Source organism: Phyllostomus hastatus, unplaced genomic scaffold, assembly GCF_019186645.2.
Source record: "Phyllostomus hastatus isolate PE091 unplaced genomic scaffold, TTU_PhHast_1.1 phas_scaffold_216, whole genome shotgun sequence".
In the NCBI taxonomy this organism is placed as follows: Eukaryota; Metazoa; Chordata; class Mammalia; order Chiroptera; family Phyllostomidae; genus Phyllostomus; species Phyllostomus hastatus.
Window position 1 is genome coordinate 7,767,595 of NW_025334018.1, and position 25,591 is coordinate 7,793,185.

At 37.4% G+C, this 25,591-nt stretch overlaps 1 protein-coding gene across 8 annotated transcripts in view; it reads right to left on the minus strand.

Annotated features, from left to right (window-relative positions):
• The window catches only part of RPRD2 (regulation of nuclear pre-mRNA domain containing 2), a 95,091-nt gene extending 70,152 nt beyond the window's left edge, over nucleotides 1-24,939 (minus strand). For 7 of the 8 annotated variants that reach the window (XM_045816427.1, XM_045816426.1, XM_045816423.1 and 4 more), the window contains exons 1-2: nucleotides 24,799-24,939; nucleotides 23,786-24,201 (exon numbers count right to left, since the gene is read on the minus strand). In XM_045816427.1, the coding sequence (XP_045672383.1) occupies nucleotides 23,786-23,990 (205 nt within the window). In that variant the 5' untranslated portion in view covers nucleotides 23,991-24,201; nucleotides 24,799-24,939. Of the gene's footprint in view, nucleotides 1-23,785; nucleotides 24,497-24,798 lie in introns of those variants that run through there. The other variant, XM_045816425.1, reaches the window with a different exon arrangement.
• Nucleotides 24,940-25,591: the final 652 nt, after the last annotated feature.

A 25,591-nucleotide genomic window follows, 5' to 3' on the forward strand; every position in this document is an offset into this window, starting at 1 on the left:
CAATATCAGATCAGTTCTTCCAAACTGATCAGTAGTTTCAATATTATTCCAGTCAAAATCCTAACAGAATCATATATTAAAGAATTTGACAAGTGTATTTTCCATTTTGTATGAAGCATAAACACACATACATGATCACACAAGTGTGGCTAGGAAACCAACTGGGTTGGGTCTGAGGCCTTTTTCAGGTTTCCTACTTCTTGAGCCAGTACAATTGATATCTTCATGGGGATTTCCTCAATTTTCTTGAGGCTTTCCACATTATTAATGTAAAGTTGAACAGGTATTTGTTTGTAATTTTTAAAAAAATCTTTGTATCTATAGGTAGTCCTTTTTTCTTTAAAGAGATTTTTTTTTTTTTTAATTTTTAGAGAGAGGGGAAGGGCCAGAGAAAGGAAGATAAACATCTATATGCAATAGAAACATTAATCGTTTGCTTCTTGCATGCCCCTAACTGGGGACCTGGCCCACAACCTGAGCCATGTGCCCTGACTGGGAATCGAACCTGCCAACTTTCGGTTTGTGGGATGACACCCGACCCAGTGAGTCACACCAATCAGGGCAGACAGTTCTCTTTCAAAAATACACTGAGTAAACAAAATATGATTACACACATAAGCATCTCTTAAAATAATACAAAGCAATATTAGTCTTAAAAAAGACAGAAACTCTGACATATGCCATAATATGGATGAACCCCGAAGAGACAATATGTTAAGCGAAATAAGTCAGTCACAAAAGAACAATGCTGTATGATTCCATTTATATGAGCTACCTAGAATAGTCAAATTCATAGAGACAGAAAGAATGGTAGTTGCTAGGGACTGTGGGATGGTAGGAAATAGGAGTTACTGTTTAACAGGCAGACTTTCAGTTTAGGAAGATGACAAAATTCTGGAGACGGATGGCGGTGATGGTTGCACAACATTGGTAATATATGTGAGAAATTGTTCATAATGAGATTGCGCATAGAGAAGAACAAGATGGAGGATAACTTACTTTTACTTTTCTTCATTTTATAACACAAGTATTAAGTTTTATGTATCATGTACTTTAACAATACATTAGTTTAAAAAACAAACCAGTTAATGGCTCCCTAATATACTGAAGTACCTCATTTGAAAGCAACCCTTTCTTAACTGCATGATCCACCACAGCTACCTTCTCACTTCTTACTTTCCCTTTTCAAATATTTGGAACTGTCTACTACGATGGCCAGATATCTTCACTTCCTCATCTACCATTCATGATTTATTTTTTAAAAAAGAATTTTTTTAAATATTCTATTTATTTTTAGAGACTGGAAGGGAGGGAGAAAGAGAGGGAGAGAGAGAGAGAGAGAAACATCAGTGTGTGGTTGCCTCTCACGTGGCCCCCACTGGAGACCTGGCCTGCAACCCAGGCATGTGCCCTGGCTGGGAATTGAACCTGTGATGCTTTGGTTCGCAGCCTGTGCTCAATCCACTGAGCTACACCAGCCAGGGCTTAAAAAAGAATTTCAGTCACTTAATATTGAATATACAAAAAAGTATATAACTTATTAGTTAACATTCTTCTATAAAAAGTTTTCTTTTTGCCCCTCCCTATTCTCTTTCTTTTAATGAATATCATTATGAACTGGATTTTTTTCCCTCCGTCATTAGTCATTATTCTTTATAATGTGCAAACTGTCCCACATTTTGTCCCTTTTGAGTCAACTTTTATCTCCTTTTGATGCCATCTCTTTCATCTTTGAGTACTTTATTTGCTCTCTGGTCCAAGATGTTTGTTCCATGGTCCTGATGTTTTCTTAACAGGAAGATTTTATAAACTAATAATTCAATCTGGTATTTACAGAACTATTCAAATTTTCTAATTCTTCTTGGACCACACTACTAGTTTTTCAAAGGAATTTATCCATTTCATCTGAGTTTTCAAATTCATTGATGTAATTGTTCACATAATTTTTTATTTTATACTTAATTTGTAGGTAGGCGTCCTTTTCCAATCCTAATATCGTTTAATTTATGCTTTCTCTCTAGGTTTACTTTTTACTAAGCTTTTTTTGAAGAAGTTTTGTCTTTGTTGATTTGTTACTTATTTTTGGCTCTTATTTTTATCTTCTCCTTTCTTCTATTTTCCTTGGGCTTATTCTGCTTTTCTTCTTTCTAATTTTTTATGAGAGATGCTTTTTAGCTCATTAGTTTTCAGGCCTCTTGCATTTCAGGTTATAAATTTCCCTTAGGTACAGCTTCACTGAATCCCAGCCCAGACTTCCTCCTTTAACTCAACACCCACTTAATCTCCACTTAAGTACTATCTAAAAAACATCTCAAATTCACTGTATTAGAGTCTAAACTCTTGATCTCCCCCAAATCTTGTCCATTCAAGGCATTCATCACTAATGACAACTCCAACCTTCTATTACTCAGGACATAAACCTAGTAGAGATGAATTGCTCTCTTTTTCTCATACTGTCATCAGGTGTCAGCAATCTGTTCAATCTTCAAAATATATCCAGAAATCATTTATTTCTCATCACCCTTATTCCTGTCAGTCCGGTCTAAGCCACCATCATCTCTCACATGGACTATATAACATTACTATTACGATGAGTCTCTCTACTTCTGTTCTTTCTTCCACTGTGGCAGTGGAGGATGCTTTAAAAACAGGGTAAGTCAGAGCATGTTACACTCTGCTCAAAACCCTCCAAAAGTTACTCCTTCCCCTCCAAGTAAAAGCCAAAGACTGTCATCCTACATGACCTGCCATTTCCCTTATCACTCTGACCTCACCTACGTTCACCCTCATCCACTTCATTCCAGCCACAGTGCTCTGGCACCCTGTTTCTTGAACATATCATATGTACTCACACTTTAGGGTTTCAATTCTGTGTCCTTTATCTAGAATTCTCTTTCTCCAGTTATTTATCTGACTAATTCAGTATCTTCAGGGATTTACTTGACTCTCACTTTCTCAATGAAGCCTATCTTAAGTACTTCCTTTAAAAAAAAATTTTTTTTTTGAGAATACATTAAAGCTGCGGACAGTGAAACAAAGGAAGAGCTTAGGGTAGAAGGAGCAGCAGGAGAGAACCTAGGCAGTACTCTGCTTTGGCTCCCTAGAAACATTACAGGAAAGACGTAAGCCAGGGTGGGGCTGCTATCAGCTCACCGAAAAGTCTAGGATAGAAGAAGCAACAGGAGACAGCCTAGGCAGTGCTCCGCTTTGGCTCTTTAGAACTGTTATAGGAAAGAAGTGGGCCATGCTGAGCTGTGTGGACTCACTGAGAAGTACAAGTCACAATGAAAGAAATGAGCCAAGGCAAGGCTGCTATTGGCTCACCGAAAAGTCAGAGAAAACGGGGCTTTGGAGATAGGATGGGGGGGGGGGGCATAAGCCTGGGATGAGTTGCCACTGCCCACAGCTCCCCTGGTTGCAAGTCTCATGGGAACCCTTGGAGTTCGGGAGAGTAAAGAAGCACACCTGAGAGGGAAGAAAGGCATGGGCATGCTCCGGAGAAAACCCACTTAAGTTCTTTAAACTACAACCTGTCCACCCATCTTCACCTTCAATTCTAAGGCCTATTTCCCTGTTCTGTTTTTACTTTATTTGTCATAAGACTTGACCATTTTCTATCATACTAGATGATCTCCTTTTTCACTGTTATTGTCTGCCCCTTTCACTATCAAATGTTGATTCCACTGGCCAGTAATCTTAACGCATTTGCTGATGGATCCCAAATGGCACACACATAGTATACAATAAAACATGACATTAGCTTTGACGTGCAGTATTCTGATTACTGTTCTATGAATTTTAAATTTTCCTTTATGATTTCTTCTTTGGTCCATGAGTTATTCAGAAATGTATGTTTTAATTTCTAAACAGAGTGGGACTTCTTGTTTTGTTAACTTCCAAGTTAATAGTACTAGACTAAAGAACATGAATCTGTATGCTACAAAGTACTAGAAATTATATTAATCTTGCATTAGGGATGAGTATACATCATTAACTGGTTTAAATATTCCTTGTTTCTTCAAAAAGAATGCATATTTTCTCACTTTAGAGCACAGGGTTCTCTCTACATGAATCTACTGTACCAGATATATGGAGTAATAATAAATTTTCTATATCTTTACAAATTTTTTATCTGCTTAAACTAACAGCTTAGTTTAAGCTCTTAGCAATAATTAAGAGCTATGCTTTAACTCTTCCACTAGAATGATGAACCAGATATATTCTCCTTTTAGTATACAAATGTTTGCTTTATACATTGATGCTATTTTATTAGGTATATACAAATTTAGAACTGTTAACATCTTCTGGTTACATAGAACTTTTGTCATTTTAAGGACCCTCTTTATCCCTAAAAACGTTTTCTTAGTCTCATTAATTTGTTATTCAATTATCTACCATAGTGTTATGGTTTTTATTTTTTACATTTGGGTAGTAATTGCCTTCTATCTTTAACTTTTCCATTTTAGATATGTTTCTATATCTAGTTAAGAGTTTTTGTTTTGTTTTGTTTTTTTTAATTCAAACTGGCCCTGGCTGGTGTGGCTCAGTGGGTTGAGTGCTGGCCTGCAAATCAAAAGGCTGCTGGTTCGATTCCTGATCAGGACACATGCCTAGGCTGTAGGCCAGGTTCTCCAGCTGCGGGCATGCGAGAGGCTAAAAGTAATCAATGTTTCTCTCTCTCTCTCTCCCTCCCTTCCTCTCTCTCTCTGAAAATAAATAAATAAAATCTTTTAAAAATATCAAACTGATCATCTATCTCTTTTAACCGGCAGGATTATTATACTTACATTTAATTGTGATTAATATATTAGGACTTGTTTTATATTTGCCCTGCTTTGTCCATGTGTCATGTTTCTCTATTCGTCTTTCATGCGTCTTTGGGAAATTTCTGGTTTTTATTCTCTCCCTTCTAGTGCCTAGAAGTTACATATCCTATGTCTAGTCATTTAGTAGCTACTCTTGAATTTTTACTACACACACACACACACACACACACAGTCTGAAGTTTAAAAATACCTTAAACACCTCTTCTCTCTTGAAAAAAGAAATGAGGGTCTTAGAATACTTTTATTTCAGATCAATCTTTTCTTGATCTACAGTTATACAATATTTCAATTATGACTTTTTAAAAAAATCCCACAAATTAAACATTATTTTATATAGATAATGTTCATTTAGATGTACTCTCATCATTACCAATTCATTTGCTCAGCAGAGCATTTTATTTCTCATACCTTCCTCTTGGAATTATTTTCCTTCTCCTTACATATATATCTTTTAGAAGGTAATAAAGTTGGTTTCCAGCTTTTGTCTTCCTGGAAATGTCTTCATTTTACGCTTGCTCTTAAAAAAAAGCTTTACCAGGTAGGCAGTTCTAGACTGATTAATTGTTTTTCTCTCTGCACTTTGAATATTTTATTCCAATGTATTTTAGCTGCCATTGATGCTATCAGTCTAATTGTTATTCCTTTCTAAGCTACCTATCTGTTCTTCCTGGCTGTTTTTAAGGGCTTTTCTTTGTCTTTGGTATTTTTCAGTTTAACTATGAATTGTGTGTAGGCAGAGATTTAAAAACTTTTTTTTTTTTAACTCTCTGCCCTTACTAGGTGTGTTTCAGTGGGTTGGGCAACATCCTCCAAACCAAAAGGTCATGGGTTAGATTCCTGGTCAGGGCACGTTCCTCGGTTGCAGGCTGGGGACGTGTGAGAGACAACCAACTGATGTTTCTCTCACACATCAATGTTTCTCTCCCTCCCTTCCCTCTCTCTAAAAATAAACAAACAAATAATTAAAATAATTACATTAATTATTTTAAAAGATTTTAATTATTTTATTTTTAGACAGAAGGGGAGAGAGGGAGAGAGGGAGACAAACATCAATATGTGGTTGCCTCTCATATACCCCTTACCGGGGACCTGGCCTGCAACCCAGGCATGTGCCCTGACTGGGAATTGAACTGGTGACCCTGTGGTTCACAGGCCAGCGCTCAATCCACTGAGCCACACCAGCCAGGGCTGTAAAGTTTTTTTTTTTAAATGTATTTTTTAACCTCCTTCATGTATATTCTGCTTCCTGTATATTCATATCTTTCATTAATTCTTCAAATTTCTCAATCATTATTCTTTCAAATATTGTCTGCTCTCTATTCTCTCCTTGAGACCTCAATCATACATATGTTAGATTCATTATTACATCTACTTATCTCTCAGCTTACATTCTGAGAAACTGCTTTAGATCTATCTTTCATTTAACTAATCCATCCATTGAGATTTTAAATTTCAACAACTACATTATTTATTTATAACATTCACTTGGTTCTTTTACAAAACTCTAATATACAACCATGCCTGAGAATCTTTCATTTCTTGCTATTTCTATTTCCATCTTTTATTAATTTAAACATTTTATACACAATCATTTCATATTTTATATCTTATTCCAATAGTTTAAGTCTTCAGGGGTTTGTTCCTACCAAATCTCACTCTTGGTGGTTTATTTCCTTGTGTTCGGTAATTCTCGTCTATTGTGAGTTTATACTTTGTTGAATTTTATCAGTGGGAACTCAGAAAGCTTAATCAGAAAAAGTTTTCTCTCAAAATGTATCTGTATTTGTTCTAGCAAAGTCAGAGATAGTAGTGACCTTGCTCCAATTTAACATCCTTCTCAGATGTGGCCGTGAGCCAAAGCCTTGGCCTCCCTTCAGTGCTAATATGGACATTTGCCTTCCGGCAACCCAGCCTTTTCTATCTGCCCATAACTCATTGCTCCCTCTTCATTTTCATATGGGTTAGACCCTTAAAGAGCTCCATTACTTTTTAGCATATCTAGTAATGCATTACAAGTAGACTCGTAGCCCTGGCTGGGTAGCTCAGTTGGTTGGAACGTAATCCTGATATTGCAAGGTTACGGGTTCCATCACATACATGAAGCAACCAATGAATACATGGATGGGTGGAACACTAAGTTGATGCATCCCCCCCTTTCTCTAAAATCAATAAATAAAATAAAATATGCTTGTAACCTTCCACACAGAATAGTTTCAAATAATTTATATAGATACTGTCCCCTCAAGGAAGTAGAACTTCCCACTCCTTAAATGTGTACTGTGCAGTGACCTCTTTCCAAAGTGTAGTCTGATAAAGGGAGAAAAAAGTGCAACTTTATAAGGAAGAAACCTGACAAACACTACACCACCTTAGCCAGGGGTCAACATCAGCACCATCGGTGATAAGGCATGCTGACAGAGTTACCCTTGATATGATGTAATAAGACTGGCACTTTACTTCTTTCCAGGAACCTATACCCCAGCTAATCATTTAAAAAAAAACAAACAAACAAAAAACAAGAAAACAAACAAACAAACAAACAGACAAACCCATATTAAGGCACATTCTACAATACCCCTGGGACCATAGTACTTCCCCAAACAGTTGGTCTAAGGGAGCCTAAAGAAGCATGATGAGTAGGTGAAACTAGGCTAAATCTATGGAAATCCACAAATAAAGTATGAACTCTAGTTAATAAGTATGTGTCAATATTAGTTCATTTGTTATAACAAATGTACTAATTAATTTAAGATGTTAACAACAGGGAAAAGTGGGTGTAGGGTCTATGAAAACTATACTATTTCTGCAACTTTTCTGTAAATCTAAAGCCATCCTCAGTTTATTTTTAAAAGTTATGTCTGCTGCAACTGCCATAGGATTTAGTTGTATTTTTAGTGGAAGGTTGTTGCAAAATATCTCATCTGCCACATCACCAAACACAGAAGTCGTCCGTTCACCCTGATGTCAGGTACAATCAACCTCCTTCCCAGAAGCTTCCTCCACTGAAACTCCTGTGGCAAACTTTCTCTTCTTAGTTTCTGAGAAATCACTTTCCGATCCTCTCCTCTACCTAGAACACCTTTTCTTCTGCTGACCCTTGAAAACTCTGGTGTTTGCCAGGTTCTTTCACTGGCCCTATTCTCTTCTCCTAACACTGTTCCTTGAAAGCTCATTCAATAACTACTACTTACAGTTCCCAAGTCTACATCGCTAACCCAAAGCTCCCTTCCAAATACAACACAGTGGTTATAAACATTTCTTAAGTCAGTCAAACCTAGTGTCAAAGCCCAGGCCCTATTTCCAACTGCATGGCCTTTTCAAAATGCTGCTCTCTCCTCATCTAGACAAAGAGATAAATAATAATAATACCTGCTTATTCAAAGGCTATTGCCAAGATCACATAATACGTGTAAAACTCCTAGGACAGCATCAGGTACATAACTGTCAATAAATGATAGTCAATATTAGGATTATAGACACTATCTATAAGGCTAATTATCTACTAAACAACTCTTCTGAAATGCCCTCTGGACACTCCAACTCCACATATTCAAAATTGCTTTCATCATCTAGCTCTTCCTTCTCAATTCCCTGTCACCAAAGACAGCATCCACAGAATCCACTTTCCAAGCTTTCCTTTAACTTCATCCCCAATATCCAACTGGTTGAAAAGTTCTATTAAATTCTACTTTCTAAAAATCTTTGTCATTTGGTTAGGTCCTTGTACTGGCCTCTCAACATTTCCCCAAATATACTATTTATTTTTAAAAACCACAGTATCAGTTTCAGGTATTGCAGTTTACTGTACTATTTAAAAAAAAAATACAGTACTTCTGTTGGCATAATTCAAATGCAGCTTCATTCATCTTTCTCGGTTGTCTTTCTCTTCCCTACCTACACACCCATCCCCATCCCTCTTAACTTTCACCACAAACATCTTACTCTATTTACTACTATTTGCTGCTGCACAGCTCAGGAAACTCCCCTGACGCACTCCCCTGTAGCCTTCTTACCTCCTACTTCCAGAGTGCACGTAAGGGAACAAACCCACCTCACCCCAGGGTCTCTCCTTGGGGAAAGAGAGGATTTAGACCCCAATTAAGGCAATCTATCTCAAGTTGGTCAAGAAAAAAAAAGTCAGCAATTCTGAACTACTAAGCAGACGTGGTTCTGAAAGCACTGGTCAGAGGGGTGAGGCAAGCTTTGATGTCCAACCCAAACAGCTACATCACACATGGCAATTGTAAGGGTGCCTCAGGCACAAGGGCCATAGTGGAAGGAAGCAACAAATTCAGGAGCAATTGATGATTTATTAGAATGATAATCTATGTTTATTATTTGTTTTTATAAATTCATATTTTTACTTAATGTTCTAGAATATGATCATAATTTTTAAATTTTTAAAATATTTAATGCCTGACCTTACTGATTTGATTTTGGTTTTTAAATTCTAAAAGCTTTTGAACAAAAGCCAAAAATTATAATAACACATAATAAAAATAATTTTGGTCCAGTGTTATAATCACTACCTACTGTGGCTTTTATGCATATCTATAATTACTTCCTTTTTAAAAACTCTCCCTTCATGTCTCAAAAGTCATGCTTTTTATTCCTTCCCATTGTCTTGTCCATCTTCACTTGGCTATGTGCACATCTGCTTGTCGTTCCTTGCTTCTGATTTTTTTATTTATTGATTTGGGCAGAGTGGGAAGAAGAGAGAGAGAGATTGAGAGGAGAAAAAAATCAACTTGTTGTTCCACTTATTTATGCATTCATTGGTTGATTCTTGTATGTGCACTGACCAGGACTGAACCCACAACCTTGATGTACTGGGACTAAGTTCTAACCAACTGAGCTACCATCTGATTCTTGGACATCTTTGTTTATATTTGGGATGTCTTCTTTCACCTGTTCACATCTATCTAAACAACTGTTTCCCCCATTAAGCCTTTCTTACTACACACAAATATAAATTGGTCCTCTCTCCCCTTTAATTGGGGGTTTCCTAGAAAAACTTCCATAATAAAGCTTCCCAAAGTGTGTACCATGAAACACTAATCACCTAAAATAACTAGAAAAGAAAGGGATTCCATGGTCAAATAAGTTTGGAAAATGTTAAATATCCATCTCCCACCCCTCTTGAAAATTCATGAAGCATGTTATGGAAGGTACTGAAGTCCAACAGCATGAAATGAGGTTTGACTCTAATTTGGAAGTTCCTAAACTTTGACAGTAAAACCCTAAACCAAAGAGTCTGGGGAGATACTGTTGTACAAAGTCATTCCATTATTTTTGTTCATTGCTATGTTTTATTTTCTCAATATCTTACCCACATTTGTCAGTTTACACGTAGGGACTACACACTGCAATCTGAGAAACCCAAAAGGGCAGAAATGAATTCTTACCTAGTTGATACCAAACATATTATATAAGGATGACCTATGAATGATTTCAAAAGCTTTTCCCTTTTCTATGATGAGGTTTTAAGTCTTTTAAACAAGTCTTTTAAACGGGATCTTCTGAAATGTGTTACTGGTAAGAAATTTTCTTTTTAGAAACTCTTGTTTTTGATAAGTTATTTATTTTTAAAATCCTGACCTGGCTGATGTGGCTCAGTGGACTGAGTGCCAGCCTAGGAACCAAAGGGTCTCCAGTTCAATTCCCAGCCAGGGCACATACCTGGGTTGCAGGCCAGGACCCCAGAGGGCGGCGTGAGAGAGGCAACCACACATTAATATTTCTCTCCCTCTCTCCCTTCCTTCCCCTGTCTAAAAATAAATAAACAAAATCCTTTAAAAATGGGTAAACAGTTTTCAAATTAATGTATTCTCTGGGCATTCACTAGTATTAATAAAAAGGACTAAAAAGGGTCCCTGTTCATTCCTTTGAATTGTTAACCTTCAAATATCACCTAGAGTATGCATGATTAACTGAAAGAATTTAAAACTTAAGTAGACAGGCCTAAATATTTAAATCTAAGAAAACTGTATAATCTCAACAGCAGCAATTCTCCAAGTATGGTCTGAGGTCAGCTTTAAGAAAGATTTGTTAATTAAGCACTTTCTATGTTCTGCACTCTCTTCAAGGCACTGAGCATGTAGTGGTGGACAAAATGAATTCCCTGCTGTTATGGACTTGACTATAGTTGGGGGTGAGGGGCATATGCATCTCAGTAAAGCAGCAAATAAATAAATAGTTCTTTATGTATAAAGAAAATAAAATAGGGTGATGTGGTAAAAGAATGATGGTGCGGGGGCGGGGAATGGGGTGGGCTCTTTGGCTAGAATGACAAGGGCTCAACCTCTAAGCACATGACATTTGAGCTAAGACCTGAAAGACAAGAACATCAAGGCAAATTTTTCATATAAAGTGGTAGTTTATAATATGATAGTGATAGTATAAATAGCAGTGTATTTTTATGTCCTTATTTGGCATAATAAAATGTTAGCAAACTTATGATCTCACAAATTTAAAAAATAATAATTAAATGACTGATGAAACAAAGTCTGAAAATCAATGGACAATATGCAATATTAAAAAAACAGACAACAGATGTGTATCCTGTAGAAACTTGATAAAGGTTATTCTATATTATCAAGCAATGGTTCTCAAACCTTTTGATTTCAGGATCCCTTTAAAACTATATAATTATTGAAGACTCCAAAGAGCTTTTGTTTATATGGGTTATATCTATACTATTTACTGCTTTAGAAATTAAAATGAATAATTTAAAAATATCTGTTAATTCATTAAAAACAACAGTGATAAAACTATTAGTTATTAAGTTATATACATTTCTATTAAAATAACTATATTTTGCAAAACAAATTTATTGAGTAGAGTAGCACTATTTTACATTTTTGAAAATCTAGTATCTGGCTTAATAGAAGTCAACTAGTTTCTCATATCTGCTTCTATATTCAATTTACTGTTATATATGAATTAATGAATTTCTTTCTACTCTGCAGTTCAGTGAAATCATGAAAATACACAGGCAAACAAACTCATAGAAACAAAGAACATGACAGTGGTTGCCAGGGGCTAGGAAGTGGGAGATGCTAACTAAAAAAGGATACAAACTTCTAGTTATAAGATGAACTCATTCTGGGGTCTAACGAAAAATATGGTGACTGTAGTTAAAGTATGGCATTTATATACTTGAAAGTTCCTGAGAGCAGATCTTGAAATGTTCTCACGGAAAAAAAGTAATTATATGAGGTTAAGGAGATATTAACTAACCTTATTGTGGTAATCATTTTACAATATAAGTATATAACAAATCAGCACCTTAAAGTTACATAATGTTATATGTCAATTATATTTCAGTAAAGCTGGAAAAAAATAGGCGCAAGGCTGCTTGGGAACCATTACACTATATTCACCATGTTACCTACAGAACACTGCACAATACCAATAAACCTTAAAAGAAGTGGAAAGCAGTCCAGCACTATGGTATAATGTAGATTCTGGAGTGAAGATTGCTTTGATCGGAATCCTGGCTCTACTGTCCACTAGCTGTGCACCTTGAATAATTTACCTCACTTGAGCCTTCAAGAACTTCACTTATTATCATTTATAATACTTTATTATTGTGCCTGTAACCAATATAGCTAATTTTACATATACATCACTAACAGACCAAGTAATAAAAAAAGCTTAAGAACTGTTACATTAAATGACATCACATAAGAACATTAGCTAACACTAGCTAACATTAAATGTTAGCTATTTATTACTGAATCTATTAGTGATATGCTTGTGAAGTTAACTACCTTAATGACTGGAAAGTTAATAAAGAGTATTATTAAATAACAAGAAAGTACTTTGTAAGCAACCCAGGCTTTGACTCTATTGTATTTCTTTTCCTTATCCCACTCACTCTCACCATCTGCCTACATTTTTTTTTTTAAAATTAAGCTTATGCTTAGCCACTCCGAAACCAGGTATGGTTTCCTTTTCCTGTGCTATAAACGTACTGACAATTTCCCCAAAATAGTCAATTAACTTCTCTGAACCCTAGCTCAACATTTTTTTCAAAGATTTTATTTATTTATTTTTTAGGGGGGGGGGGGGAGAGGGGCAAAAGGAGAGAAACATCCATGAAAGAGAGAAAGAAACATCAGTCAGCCACCTCCCACATGTGCCCACCCCAAACCCCCAGGACAGGCAACCTAGGTATGTGCCCCTCACTGGGAATCCAAACTGTGACCCTTCTTCTGCAGCAGGGATACCAAACCAACTGAGTCACACCAGCCAAGGCATAAAATTTTTAAGTTAGGATAACTCATATCTTACAGAGTTAATGTCAGATTTATAGGTAATATATGTATGATATCTAGTAAATATGCTCAGTGAATAATACTTTCACTCCAACCAAAAAAGTAGTACCTCTTTTAGATTGTTACATTATCACCCTGGCTGGGTGGCTCAGTTAGTTGGAGCACAGTCCTGTACACCAAGAGGTTATGGGCCGAATACCCGGTCAGGGACATACAGGAGGCAACTGATGGATGTCTCTCTCTCTTTCATTTTTTTTTCTCTAAAAATTCATGAACATATCCTAAGGTGAGGACTACCAAAAAAAAAAAAAAAAACAAAAAAAAAAACCCACCTCATATTATCATACTTCCAGAACCCGTTTTATTTTTAATTGCAAAGATGTTTTATATTTTATTTTTATTGATTTATCTTTTGAGAGAGAGAGAAAAACATCCACCTGTTTGTTCCACCCACCCACACATTCATTGGTTGATTCTTGGAAGTGCGCCCACTGGAGTGCAAATCCACAACTACGGCACATCAGGATGATGCTCCAACCAACTGAGCTACCTTACCAGGGCCCAGAATTCAGAAATATTGAATGCTTGCTCCACGTAAGACTCTGTATTGGGTGCTAAAAAATATGAATTATAAGAAACAACATTTAGTAACTAAGTAATGTTGACTGAACCCTGGACACAAGAGATCATCAATTTAAAATACTGCCTTACACTACAATTTTAAAATTATAATAATGGTAAAGGAAACACAAAACAGCACTGTACCTATTCTAGTCTTTTTAAAATTAAACATGGAATGTTATAATTCCCAACATTAACAGATATTTTCCCCTTGAACACTGCAAATTTTACTAAAGGGTAATAAAAAAACTCTCTCTGCTAGTGGATACCAAAGAACCACACAGTGAAGGCCAAGTGAAACTATTCACTAAAGAGTAAAGTGGGAGAAGGAACAAAGATGAGGGAAAGATAAAGGCCACAACCAAAATTTAAAATCAGCATATTAACCTTTCATTTCTTTCATCAAAGGGCCTCTATTGCAATGTTTCTCTCTAAGAAAAGAACAGAAAGAATTAGGTATTTTTTAAACTGTCTTTATCTTAGCCAGAAAAACTTTATGTTCCAAAGTACAGATGAAATTTTTTGCCTTTTTCCAAAAGGAGGAACTCAGTTCTGTTGCTACAAGATGTGCATTTCTCCAGTGTTCTATAATTAAACAAAACATCAACTATTTTTTGTTTCCTTGACAAACAAATGATAAACTCAGTCAAGCTGGTTTGTACAACAGCGTTAAGTTTTTGAGAAATTTTACTAGGGTCTCTGAGCTCCTTCTCTACAAACCCACCTTGGGTCATGCATATATAGTACCACCCTTCTGCATTTGAGAGACAAAGCAGTTAAATAAAGAACTTAACAATGGCTTCTTAAGTCTCATAATACTGGTAAAAAGGTTCATTTAGTATATACCACTGCAATAATTATAAGCTGTAATTAAGGTAGTCTCATGTCTTTAAATATTGTCAGGAAATATCAAAAATACTAGCTGCATCTCAATGAACCTAGGACAATAGAATGAAATTTTTTTTTTAATGTGATCTAGGAGGTATCCACAGAAAAGGGAGGAGGACCAATTATGCAATAATGTTACAGCCGGGAATTGTAACAGAACTAATGCCTAACTAATCCAGAAGTACCGTTAGGCCTCAACCAAGAGTAGAAATATGAAAGAGATCAAAATAGACTTATTACCATATTTTTCAGACTATAAGACACACCTAGGTTTTAGAGTAGGAAAAAAAAATAGGAGGCTCCTGCCTCCTGTGATCCTCCTCCACTGCTGTCCCTCCACCCCTTCACAGTGAGCCAGGTAAACTACATTCGGACTATAAGACGCACCCTCCCCCCAAACTTGGGGAGGTGGGGAGTACATCTTATAGTCCAAAAAATACGATATTTCTTTGAGGAGCTCAGATAAAGTTTACCTTGAACCTCAAAAAGAACCTAAGCCAAGAACATAAGACCAAATAAGTAGTAAGATGTATCTAAGATAGCGGAATGCACCCTGGCAGGTGTGGCTCAGTTGGTTGGAGCATTGGTTCACTGGCTCATAAACCAAAAGGTTGAAGGCTAGATCTCCAGTCAGGCACATGCCTGGGTTGCGGGTTCAGTCCCAGGTCAGGGTGCATATGAGACAGTCAATTGATATTTCTCTCACATCAAAGTTTCTCTCCCCCACACCCCCCCTCAAGTAGGTAAGCATGTACTTGGGTGAGAATAAAATTAAAAGTAAATAAATGAAATGAAATAAAATGAAATATCAGAATGCCTCAGAGCATTCTCTTGACCTTTTCTCCATCTACTCTTATTACACTATCTTACTACCCTTTTCTATCTACACTTAGTCCCTAGTGCAGTCATGGGCCACACAGTATCTTTCGGCAATGACAGCCTGCCCATACAGGTGGTCCCGTAAGATTATAATGGAGTTTAAATTTTCCCATTGCCTAGTGATATATCCATCACAATATGACAGTGTTACATATTCCTCATTCCTCCTTCGTGGTGATGCTGGTGTAAACAAACCTCTTGCACTGTCGGTTGTATTGTACGGAAGTATAGCATACACAATTATGTACAGTAGTTATACTTGAAAATGATGATAAACAAACTTGTTACTGGTTTACATATGTACTATACTGTTTATGATTAGAGTGTACTCATTAATAAAAAGTTTGCTGTAAAACAGTGTGCTGTGTTACACTGCCAATAGCCTTGTACATGTGGTGTTTAGTGTCCACTTGCATCATTTTCTCTTGTGCTTGATTTAATCTTGTATTGTTTTATAAATTTAGTTTAGTCTAAGTGCACAGTGTTTATAAAGTCCACAGTAGTGTATGTACAGTAATGTCCTAGGCCTTCACATTCATGTACTCACTCACTCACTCACTCACTCACCCAGAGCAACTTCCAGTTGTTCCCCCACAAACTCCACTCATCCTAAGTGCCCTAACACAGGTGTACAATTTTTATACCATATCATTACTGTACCTTTTCTATGTTTAGATACACCAACACCACTGTGTTACAGAGACCTACAGTATTTAGTACAGTAACATGCTGCACAGGTTTGCAAACTCGGAGCAACAGGATCTATCATATAGTCTAGATGTGTAGTAAGTATATCGCCTAAGTGTGTGTAAGTGCACTCTATGATGTTTAAACAATGACAAAATCACCTAACAATGAATTTCTTAGAATGTATCCCCATTACCTGGCACATGACTGTAGATCTCTTCCAGCCTAGTGGCTCTAAAGACACACTAAACTAACACTCTGGCAACTGCTGCAGAACTCTGAATACAATAAAACTGACTTGTACACTTTAAGTGATCAAAGTGTATTATCTGTGAATTATACCTCAATAAAGATTATTTTAAACATAGGCAACCCAAACCTAATATATTCAAAACTAAATTTCTGATCTTCCTCCCAAAACCTGCCCCACTTAAACAGCCTTCCCCATACCAGTAACTGTCAACTCTTTCTAATCACTCAGGCAAAAAAAAAAAGTCATTTTTTATTGTTCTCCTCTCCTACCCCATATTTAATCCATCTAGAAATCCAGCAGGATCTACCTTCAAAAGAGATCTAGATTCAAATTACTTATCCCTTCCACTGGCCACAACCTGGTCTAAACCACCAATATCTTACCCCAGGATTACTACAATAGCCACCTAACTGTTATAGGGCTTCCACAGCAACCAGAATGACCTTTTAGAAACACAAATTGGGTCACATCCCTCCTCTACTCAAATGGCTTCCATCTCATTCCGGATAAAAGCCAAGGTCCTTACAGTATCTATAAAGATCTTTGTGATCTCCCCACCATAATTTCTGAGTTCATCTGCTAATCCTCATTTTTACTACTCCTTTCCATCCACAAAAGCTTTCTTGCTGTTCCTTAAGCTTACCAGGCACACTCTAACCTCAAGATCTTTGTATTTTTCTGTTCTCTTTGTCTTAGAACATTCTTCTCTCACACTTTCATATGTGTATTGCTTAATACCTCACTTTCTTGCTCAAATGTCACCTCAGTGAGGCTTTCTTTTATCACCCAATTTAAAATACTTGTAACACTCTCTATGCCCCTTACTTGCTTTATATTTCTCCATAGCACTTCTAATATTCTTACCTCCTAACATATTTAATATTTTACTTATTTGTTGTCTCTCCTTACTAGAGTTTAAGCTCTGTGAGGGCAAAAAATTTTGTCCATTTTGTTCACCTGCTGTATCCACAGTGCCTGGCACAGTAGGTATTCAATAAATATTCACTAAAAGAACTAAACATAAGCTAGGGACTTATAAGCAAAATTCATCCTGCAGCTCAAAAATCTGCCTTTAGTCCACCTATTTTATTCATTTGTATCCAAACAATATGCAATTTAAAATCTTTACACCTACAGCAGTACTGTCATACTCTACATGTCTAGCCTACATATCTCTGACAAAGGATGGATTATGAAGAAAGTAAACAGTTAAAGGAATAGGGCTAAAGTTGCAGAAAATGGTCCTAGACACTCAGAGTTATGGAATATCAAATATAACAGATTACACTCCCCATTGCCCAGTGTTGTACCCCCAAAATCTTTGTCCCCCCAAAATGCATTTATTATTTAACCTAAATATACCTCACATTCAGATATTTCTGCCTAGTAGACAACATTAATAACGTTTGACTAGTTTTTCCATTTTTTGTTAATTGAAGACATAATAAATGCCTATCAGAGCTTCAAATCTACAGAAGATAATCAGTTTTGCCACAGAAAGCCAAAACAGAAACAACAACAAAACAGTGTAATGCTAAGATTTAAAATCTCAACAATCTAGTTAACATATGTGGCCTAATCTTGAATAAATAATCAGGTTATCAAAGGTTTTCTGCACTGCAGAAAATATTTTATGGCTAGGACAGGTTGTCTAGTACAATGGCTAAGTGAACACTGTAAATCAAGGATGCCTGGTTGAATCCTGGCTCCACCGCTTACTAGCTCTATAACCATGGGCAAATTACTCAACTTTTCAGTGCCTGTTTTCTCATCTATAAAATGGGATCACAATAATCCCCATTTGTGAGAGAGACTGAACGGGTTGTTAGGAATGAATGAATAAATGCATACAAAATGCTTGGAACAGTGCCTGACACATACTAAGCACTTGCTGTAAATTAGCTATAAAATTATTATCATCTTCATGGCACAGCTAAAAATGACAAAGGAGAAAATTGGGATGTTCTAAATTACATTATTGGGCCAGAGGGTGAGAGAAAGAGACACAACTGTTAGACTTTTAATGGCGGAAGGCCAACAAACAAAAGACTGCTCAAATTCCTTCTGTGTTTGTTGGAACTTCAGATTAATTTCCAGGAGGCTATTTCCACAGATTATCCTTCAAACTCCAGGAGCCTCCGCTGCCCACAGCCAGTCCACAAAGGGGACATTTCTTTTTGCTTTGTCCTTAATCCCAGAGCTGCTGCTACACACACACACACACACACACACACACACACACACACCCACCCACCCTCTCACCTTCTCCCATCCCTTTGCCTACAGCCAACGCATATTCTTCATTCTTTCAGATCGCTTACACCTTTCTTCCCCCTACCTGATATATAAAAACCCTTGGAAACTTCTGAGAGGGACATGTTGCTAGAGGCTGAGACTTTATGCCCCAAGACCCGTCTTCTTTTTAGCTAGCAATAGCTTAATAAACGCTTTATTTTATTTTATTTATTTATATTTAAAAAAAAATTTTTTTTAATTTTTAAAGAGAGGAAGGGAGAAAGAGAGAAACATCAATGTGAGAGAGAAACATCAACTGGTTGCCTTCCGTACATGCCCCTACTGCAGATCGAACCCACAACTGAGGTATGTGTCCTGACCAGGAATCAAACCCCCAACTTTCTGGTGTATGGGACGACGCTCCAACCAACTGAGCCACAACAGCAAGAGCAAACCTTTTACTTTAAAGATTTTTCTTTCCACCATGGAAGTTCAAATTTTTGTTTAACACCATCTTCATGGTCCAGCTAAGGATCCCAAAACCCAAATTAAGAAACCACTGCCAATGACTGTAACTGCACTTTACAAATTCTCTACAATAAATTAATCCTGTACAAAGAGGTATTTTATGCTAGTCCATATTTATATAAGTCTCTCTTATGGAAAAAAATTTACTGAAATTTGCTTCAAATGGGGAGGAGGGGATAGAACAAAAGAGACTGACCATTAAATTGATAATGAGTGAAGTGGGGTAATCAGAAGGGGGGAATATCATGCTTTCTGAATCTTGTACATATTTAAAGTTTGTACCAAAAATAGCTCAAGGGAAATCTTAACAGATTCTACTAATGATTCTACTTCCCTATATCCCACTTTTCTTCAAAACCTCACTTGAATTCTCATAACAGCTCGTATAAAACAGATTAACCATTCAATACTTAGAAACAAGACAACACGGGGACATCATGAACACAGTATTTTCCAGTTTGTCCTGCTAGTTCTTCAGAGCACTCGCTAATTCACTACAGAGAGGCAGATCCAATTCATCTGCCCTGAATGGGAATATAATTTCCACCACTATACCCAAGACAAAGTTCTGCTGTACTTATTCTGAATACCTAGGATTTTAAGATTATCTTTTTCTGCGTAACCATCACCAACATGATAAATAAGCTAAATGTTTTCTATACACAAGGACTTATGCTAAAATGCATGCATTATCTTCTTAAATCTAGACAACAATCCTATGAGAAATCATTATCTTTACTTATAAATCAGAGACTGATGCTCACAATTTAAGTACTTTGTATAGAGTCACCCAGGTATTAGTGATGGAATTAAGATCTGAACCTAGATCTAGTTCTACTTTTCCATATTGATTCCTATTTTACATTAAAAACAAGAGGGCCAAATGAAGTAGAGAAATAATATTCTGGTCAAATTGCACATCAAGTTCCGACAAGAGCCATATGTTGAACCTGCCAGCAACCATACTTATTATTTCTTTCACTAAATTATAAATATTTCCTTCTGATAAACAGTATTAAAACAATATAAGTTCCTGATTATTTCACTGAATTATGTTGGCAAATATTTACTGATTGCTATGTGCCAACCACTGTTCTAGCCGCTTGAGGATACAGCAGCAAAGAAGATACAGCCTTGTCATCCAGTGGGACTGGACAGACAACAAACATGTGAACAAAAACCAAGGTAATTTCATATACTGAAAATAAAATGATGTGATAGAAAGCAAATGAAAAGACCCCGTGAAATAAGGTCATTAGGGAACGCCTTTCAAGGAGGTAATATTTGAGCTTGGATCTAAATGATGAGAGGACAACTGGAAGAAGTCTGAGAAGTAGCAGCGCAGAAACTTTTTAAGTTTAGATCTTATCCCCATTGCAATGGAATGCCAGCCACAGGACTTTGAAGTACAGGAATGGCATGTTTATGCTACAGAAAGATCACTTTTAAAATGATGGTAATGAATGCTTCATCCAAACAAATTAAGAGAAACCTGAGTAAAATCAGTATGACCCACCCATGGAACTTCAAGAAGCCTACTCACCTTCTCTAAGTTATCACCTTTACAAGTGAACAAAAGTCTCTTATTATACATTATGAAGTTAAAGGATAAAATGAAAATATCTCTGGAAGAGCTAACATAGTTACTTAAATTCACCCTGAGGTCTAAACAAAAATTACTAAATAATGGATGCCAGAAAAGACAGAGAGAAACAAAAGTGGCGATCAGGAAAATGGACAGAAAGGCTGGAAAGGCAAAAATATCAGCCTCACAAATTTGCCTAAAGCTGACTTAGAAACCAAACTCAAACTAAAATAATTCTAACTATAAAGAAATAATAAAATTAAAGCCCTGGCTGGCGTAGCTCAGTGGATTGAGCGCGGGCTGTGAACAAAAGCATCACAGGTTCGATCCCCAGTCAGGGCACATGCCTGGGTTGCAGGCCATGGCCCCCAGCAACCACACATTGATGTTTCTCTCTCTCTCTTTCTCCCTCACTTCCCTCTCTAAAAATAAATAAAATCTTAAAAAAAATTAAGAACGCCTTTAAAAATAATAATAAAATTAAATGAAAACTGAGGTCCAATGCATAAATTATTTTTATTCACCCTTCACCACTCTCCTGAATATCTCTCAAAAGGCTTTACTTACGAGATAGTTGATACCCATTAAATGTACAGCTGACCACGGAATAACATGGTTTTGAACTGTGAGGGTCTTATATGTGGATTTTTTTTCAATAAAAACTGTAAATGTATTTTCTTGTCCTTATGATTTTCCTAACAGTTTTTGTCTAGTTTACTTTATTGTAAGAATATAGTATATAATACATATAACACAAAAAACTATGTTAATCGACTGCAACCAGTAAGGCTTCCAGTCAACAGTAGGCTATTAGTAAAGTTTTGGAATGGTCAAAAGTTATACAAGGATTTTGACTGCTCAAGGGTTGGCATTCCTAATCCCCACATTGTTCAAAGGTCAACTGTAAATACAAAACTACTACAAATTATCTTGAACCATTTTAGAAAGTTAAGTTGCACTGCACTAGGCCAAGAGGGAGAAAATCAGGTTTTTTGCAAAGCCAAAAGCATTTAATTGAATAAATTATATATCATGCACTTCAAATGAAGTATTGTCTTCCTAAAGCAATATTTTCCCCTTTTAAGATATTAACAAGGGAAATAAATTCAGACACAATATCAACAGCAGAGGCAGAAAAATTCTGGCTCTGGTTTCTCATTATTATAATTGTCATTTGTAATCCCACAAGGCAGAGATGAGAACCAACTTATTCTTGCAAATGATGTAACCATAGTGTTAAAGCACCAGAGCCCAAAGGTAGAAAATGTTAAATACTTGCATAACTTAGTAAAAATATCTTAAAACAGGAAGAATATGTTTAAGAAAAACATGTCCTCAGGCTCACATGAGCACTGCTTGTACCACTGGTGTGCCAAGTACATTAAAAATCTTGAAAACATTTTACAAAGTTCAATGTGGCCATCATCAACGGATATGGTAGAGCCAAAACCTAACTCCACCATTTTACTGTGTAAACTTAAGCAATTTAATGTTTCTAAGCCTTAGCGTCCCCATCTGTAAATCAATGATTAAAAAATCTACTTCTTATGGTTATGTTAAGGTATAACAAGATAGATATACTGTAAATAACAAGGGCTGGGCACACAGCAGATACTTAACATGTTGATGACTGTTATATTTGATTTTGTATGTTCTATTGGAATAATTTTACCTCTTGGAAAAAAGTAACTTCGATCTGTTATTGGTACATATAGGTAATACCGTCTTGGTTCTACAACCCTTTCAGCAAATATTCAAAGAGCCAAAAAAACGTCTTTCCCAACAATAACTTTATGTATACAAATGATCTGAAGCTTGGGGCCTATGATTTTGCAAGTTTTTTATCCATCTGTTCCCTAAAAGGTAAACACAAGTCAAAATACTACAAAAGCAATGGTAGAAATGGAGTAAGAAGTGGTGACAAGCTATGGGCAGGAAGCAACGAAGACCTAAAATTGCAATATAGGTGGATTTGGGATTAACCTTCCCTTCTCAGGAGGAAGCAACAGTGACTTCTCCACACTTCCTCATAAAAGAGATGAAATCTTTCGCAAACAATCCATGCTTCCTGACAGGTTTACTAGACCTCTTTTCTGTAGTAAGGCATAAGAAAAAACTCCCCAATAAAGACAAAACAGTAGTAACTAGAGGGAAAAGGATACTATATATACTCAAAAAGTGTATTTCTTTTTTTCCACCCACTAGATGACACTGACATCATTTTGGTGGACAAACATTCGGATGCTGTTTTCTTCTGCTAACAAGGGTTGCAGGAAAAAAAGCACGTTTCTTGGTTTCTTGTTTTGATTATTACCTATGAGACCAAAAATTCCTTAAAACGGTATTTCATGTGATTTTTAAAGTACTGATGATACCTACTATACTTGCTTCCGGTCAGAATCAAAAAGCCTGTATTTTATTGCGGCAAACACAGGTACAGGGAAAACCCCGCAGGTAGTCGCCTGTGCTCTAAGTGGAGCTCATGTTACTCAACATTCATCCAGATAAAGCCCTTCTTACTACACATCGCAAGTTTAGATCATTAGAAAATAGAGTCGTCCAACATATTCCAGCGAAATATGTGGATGTACTACTTCTAAAACCAGAGCTTGTGTGTCTTAAGGAAACCAAAAATCATTAACATGTCAAGGCCTATCTAAGAAACAAACGGACGCGACAATTTCCGTAAAGGTTCTGTAAGTCAACAAAACCTTACATGGCTCCGAAATGATACAATGTAGGAATCTACAGATACGGGGCCAACGGCCCAAGGTCACACCAAGTCAGTGGCTAAAATATCCAAGAAATGCTAAGCCTCCTGCAATTTAGGAAAAGGCTGGCTAGGAATGGAGTCTGGGTTTGGGAACACTCGGGTCACAGCTTTAATGTGAACGAACATCCCCAACGAAATGCAGTGACTCCATGGGTAAACCCCAAGCGATTCTGGGATTATTTCCTTCCATTTCCCCAGGCTTCCCTTCCCCTAAGCACCCCCAACACTCACATCTCCGTAGCCACTTCATCCAATGGTAGACGATAGTAGTGTGGTGTTTCTTGTTCTCTATACACCAAGACGACAGGCCTTGAATAGATTCCATGGTGTTGGTTACCGACTGGAATTTTCGATCCAACGAGGACTCCAAAGCCCCTGACGAAGAGGCCGACGAGGAGGAGGCCTTACTGCTGCCTCCGCCGCCGCCGGCCGCCATCTTCCCGGTTTGCACTAGCGCTGCTGCTCCTCTGGCGGCGGCGGCGACGGAGGCGGGAGCGAGCAAAACAATCACTGCGAGTGCGTGAAAGCCGTAGGTGGGGAGGGAGGTCAGGGGGAGGGAATGGTGCACGCGCTAGGCTCTTCTGATGCTAAGACGGGCGGGTCAGCTGCTGTGCACCCTGGTGGCTCGCACCCGCTGCAAGGAGAGGCTGCGGGATTCGAAGGTTTATTAGAATTGTTCAGGGGGTTGTGTTTAAACTAGTCAGTAATCAGAAATTTCGCAGAAAACAGGGCAAAGCCCTTCAAAATGCCTGACCCCCAAACCAATGGTTTTATATTCTTTGGTGCTCAACCCTAAGTAAGACCCTTCCCCACTTTTATCACCACACTCCTATCAGAGCGGGCACTAATATCTTAAATTTAATACTACCCGATTGCCCCTTTAGATCCTCTACCACAGAAAAGGCCCAAGGCTACCTAGTCAGGATTTTTTTTGCAACGCAACAGCAGCAAAGGGACAGCAACAGTATCGCGCACGCGCTGCTTAGCCCCGCCCCCCGCTTCCTTCTCAACCTAGAAAGCAGAGGGCAGCCGCGATGGCGGGGCAATCGGACCAATCAAGGGAGGAGAACGAGAAGCGCGCGCAGGAGTCCGCCAGCCCCTAGGGCTAAGGAGGTGCTACGATTATTTGTGCGCGTGCGCAGCAAATCCGCGTGTAGCGGGCTGGGAGAAAAACGGAGAGGGAAGGAATAGGGAGTTGGTCAAACTAAGGAGAGGGGGGAGGGGGCTTCACCGCTCTGCCCCACCTTTTGCTTCGTTGCGAAGTCTCTCCCTTGAGGATACCTAGCTCACATCAGGGCCAGGAGACGTCCACCACTCAGCGGCCACTGTTACTTTCTGGCGACAGCCGCCACGGCACTAATTCCTTGGAACCGACGCACGACAAAGTGGCCAGCAGCCATCTTGCAGTGCTTTATCTGATGCGCATGCGCCAGCGAGCCATTCACTACGCAGACTCCTAGACCAAGCAGTATTTTATATTTTCCTTGGTCTATACCATTCGTAACTACTTGAATATTTGAATTATAGGAAGAGAAAATAAATGAAGTGAAACAAAATTTTCCCCGTAAAATTTTCGACACAAGGAAAGTTTGAAAGGTATCTCACCTTTGCCAGTCACGACACAATCTCACAATTGCATAATACATTATACAACCTAGATTAACCATTCTATCACATACGCGATGCAAAACCTTTGGGCAGATTTGCAGGCTTCCGTGACCCACTGAGCACGTGCAATTATTATATTTTAATTTTATGTCTCCCCAGTAGATTCATGTTTCTTGAGGCAGGGAAACTTTTGTCAGATTCATATCTAGTATTCATTCATTTAACAAAAAGATGTTGAATGTGTTGAATGAACCGTTCTAAATGTTGAAAAGTAACAGCAAAACAGACAAAAAAATTTTTCATTCTGGGCCTCAGTGTTAGCAGACCGTAAGCAAACATATATCAAGGGGTAGTAATAAATTATGTAAAGAAGTATGAAGCAGGGTAAGGGTGGTAGAGGTATTTATTGCATGGGTGATCCTGTATATA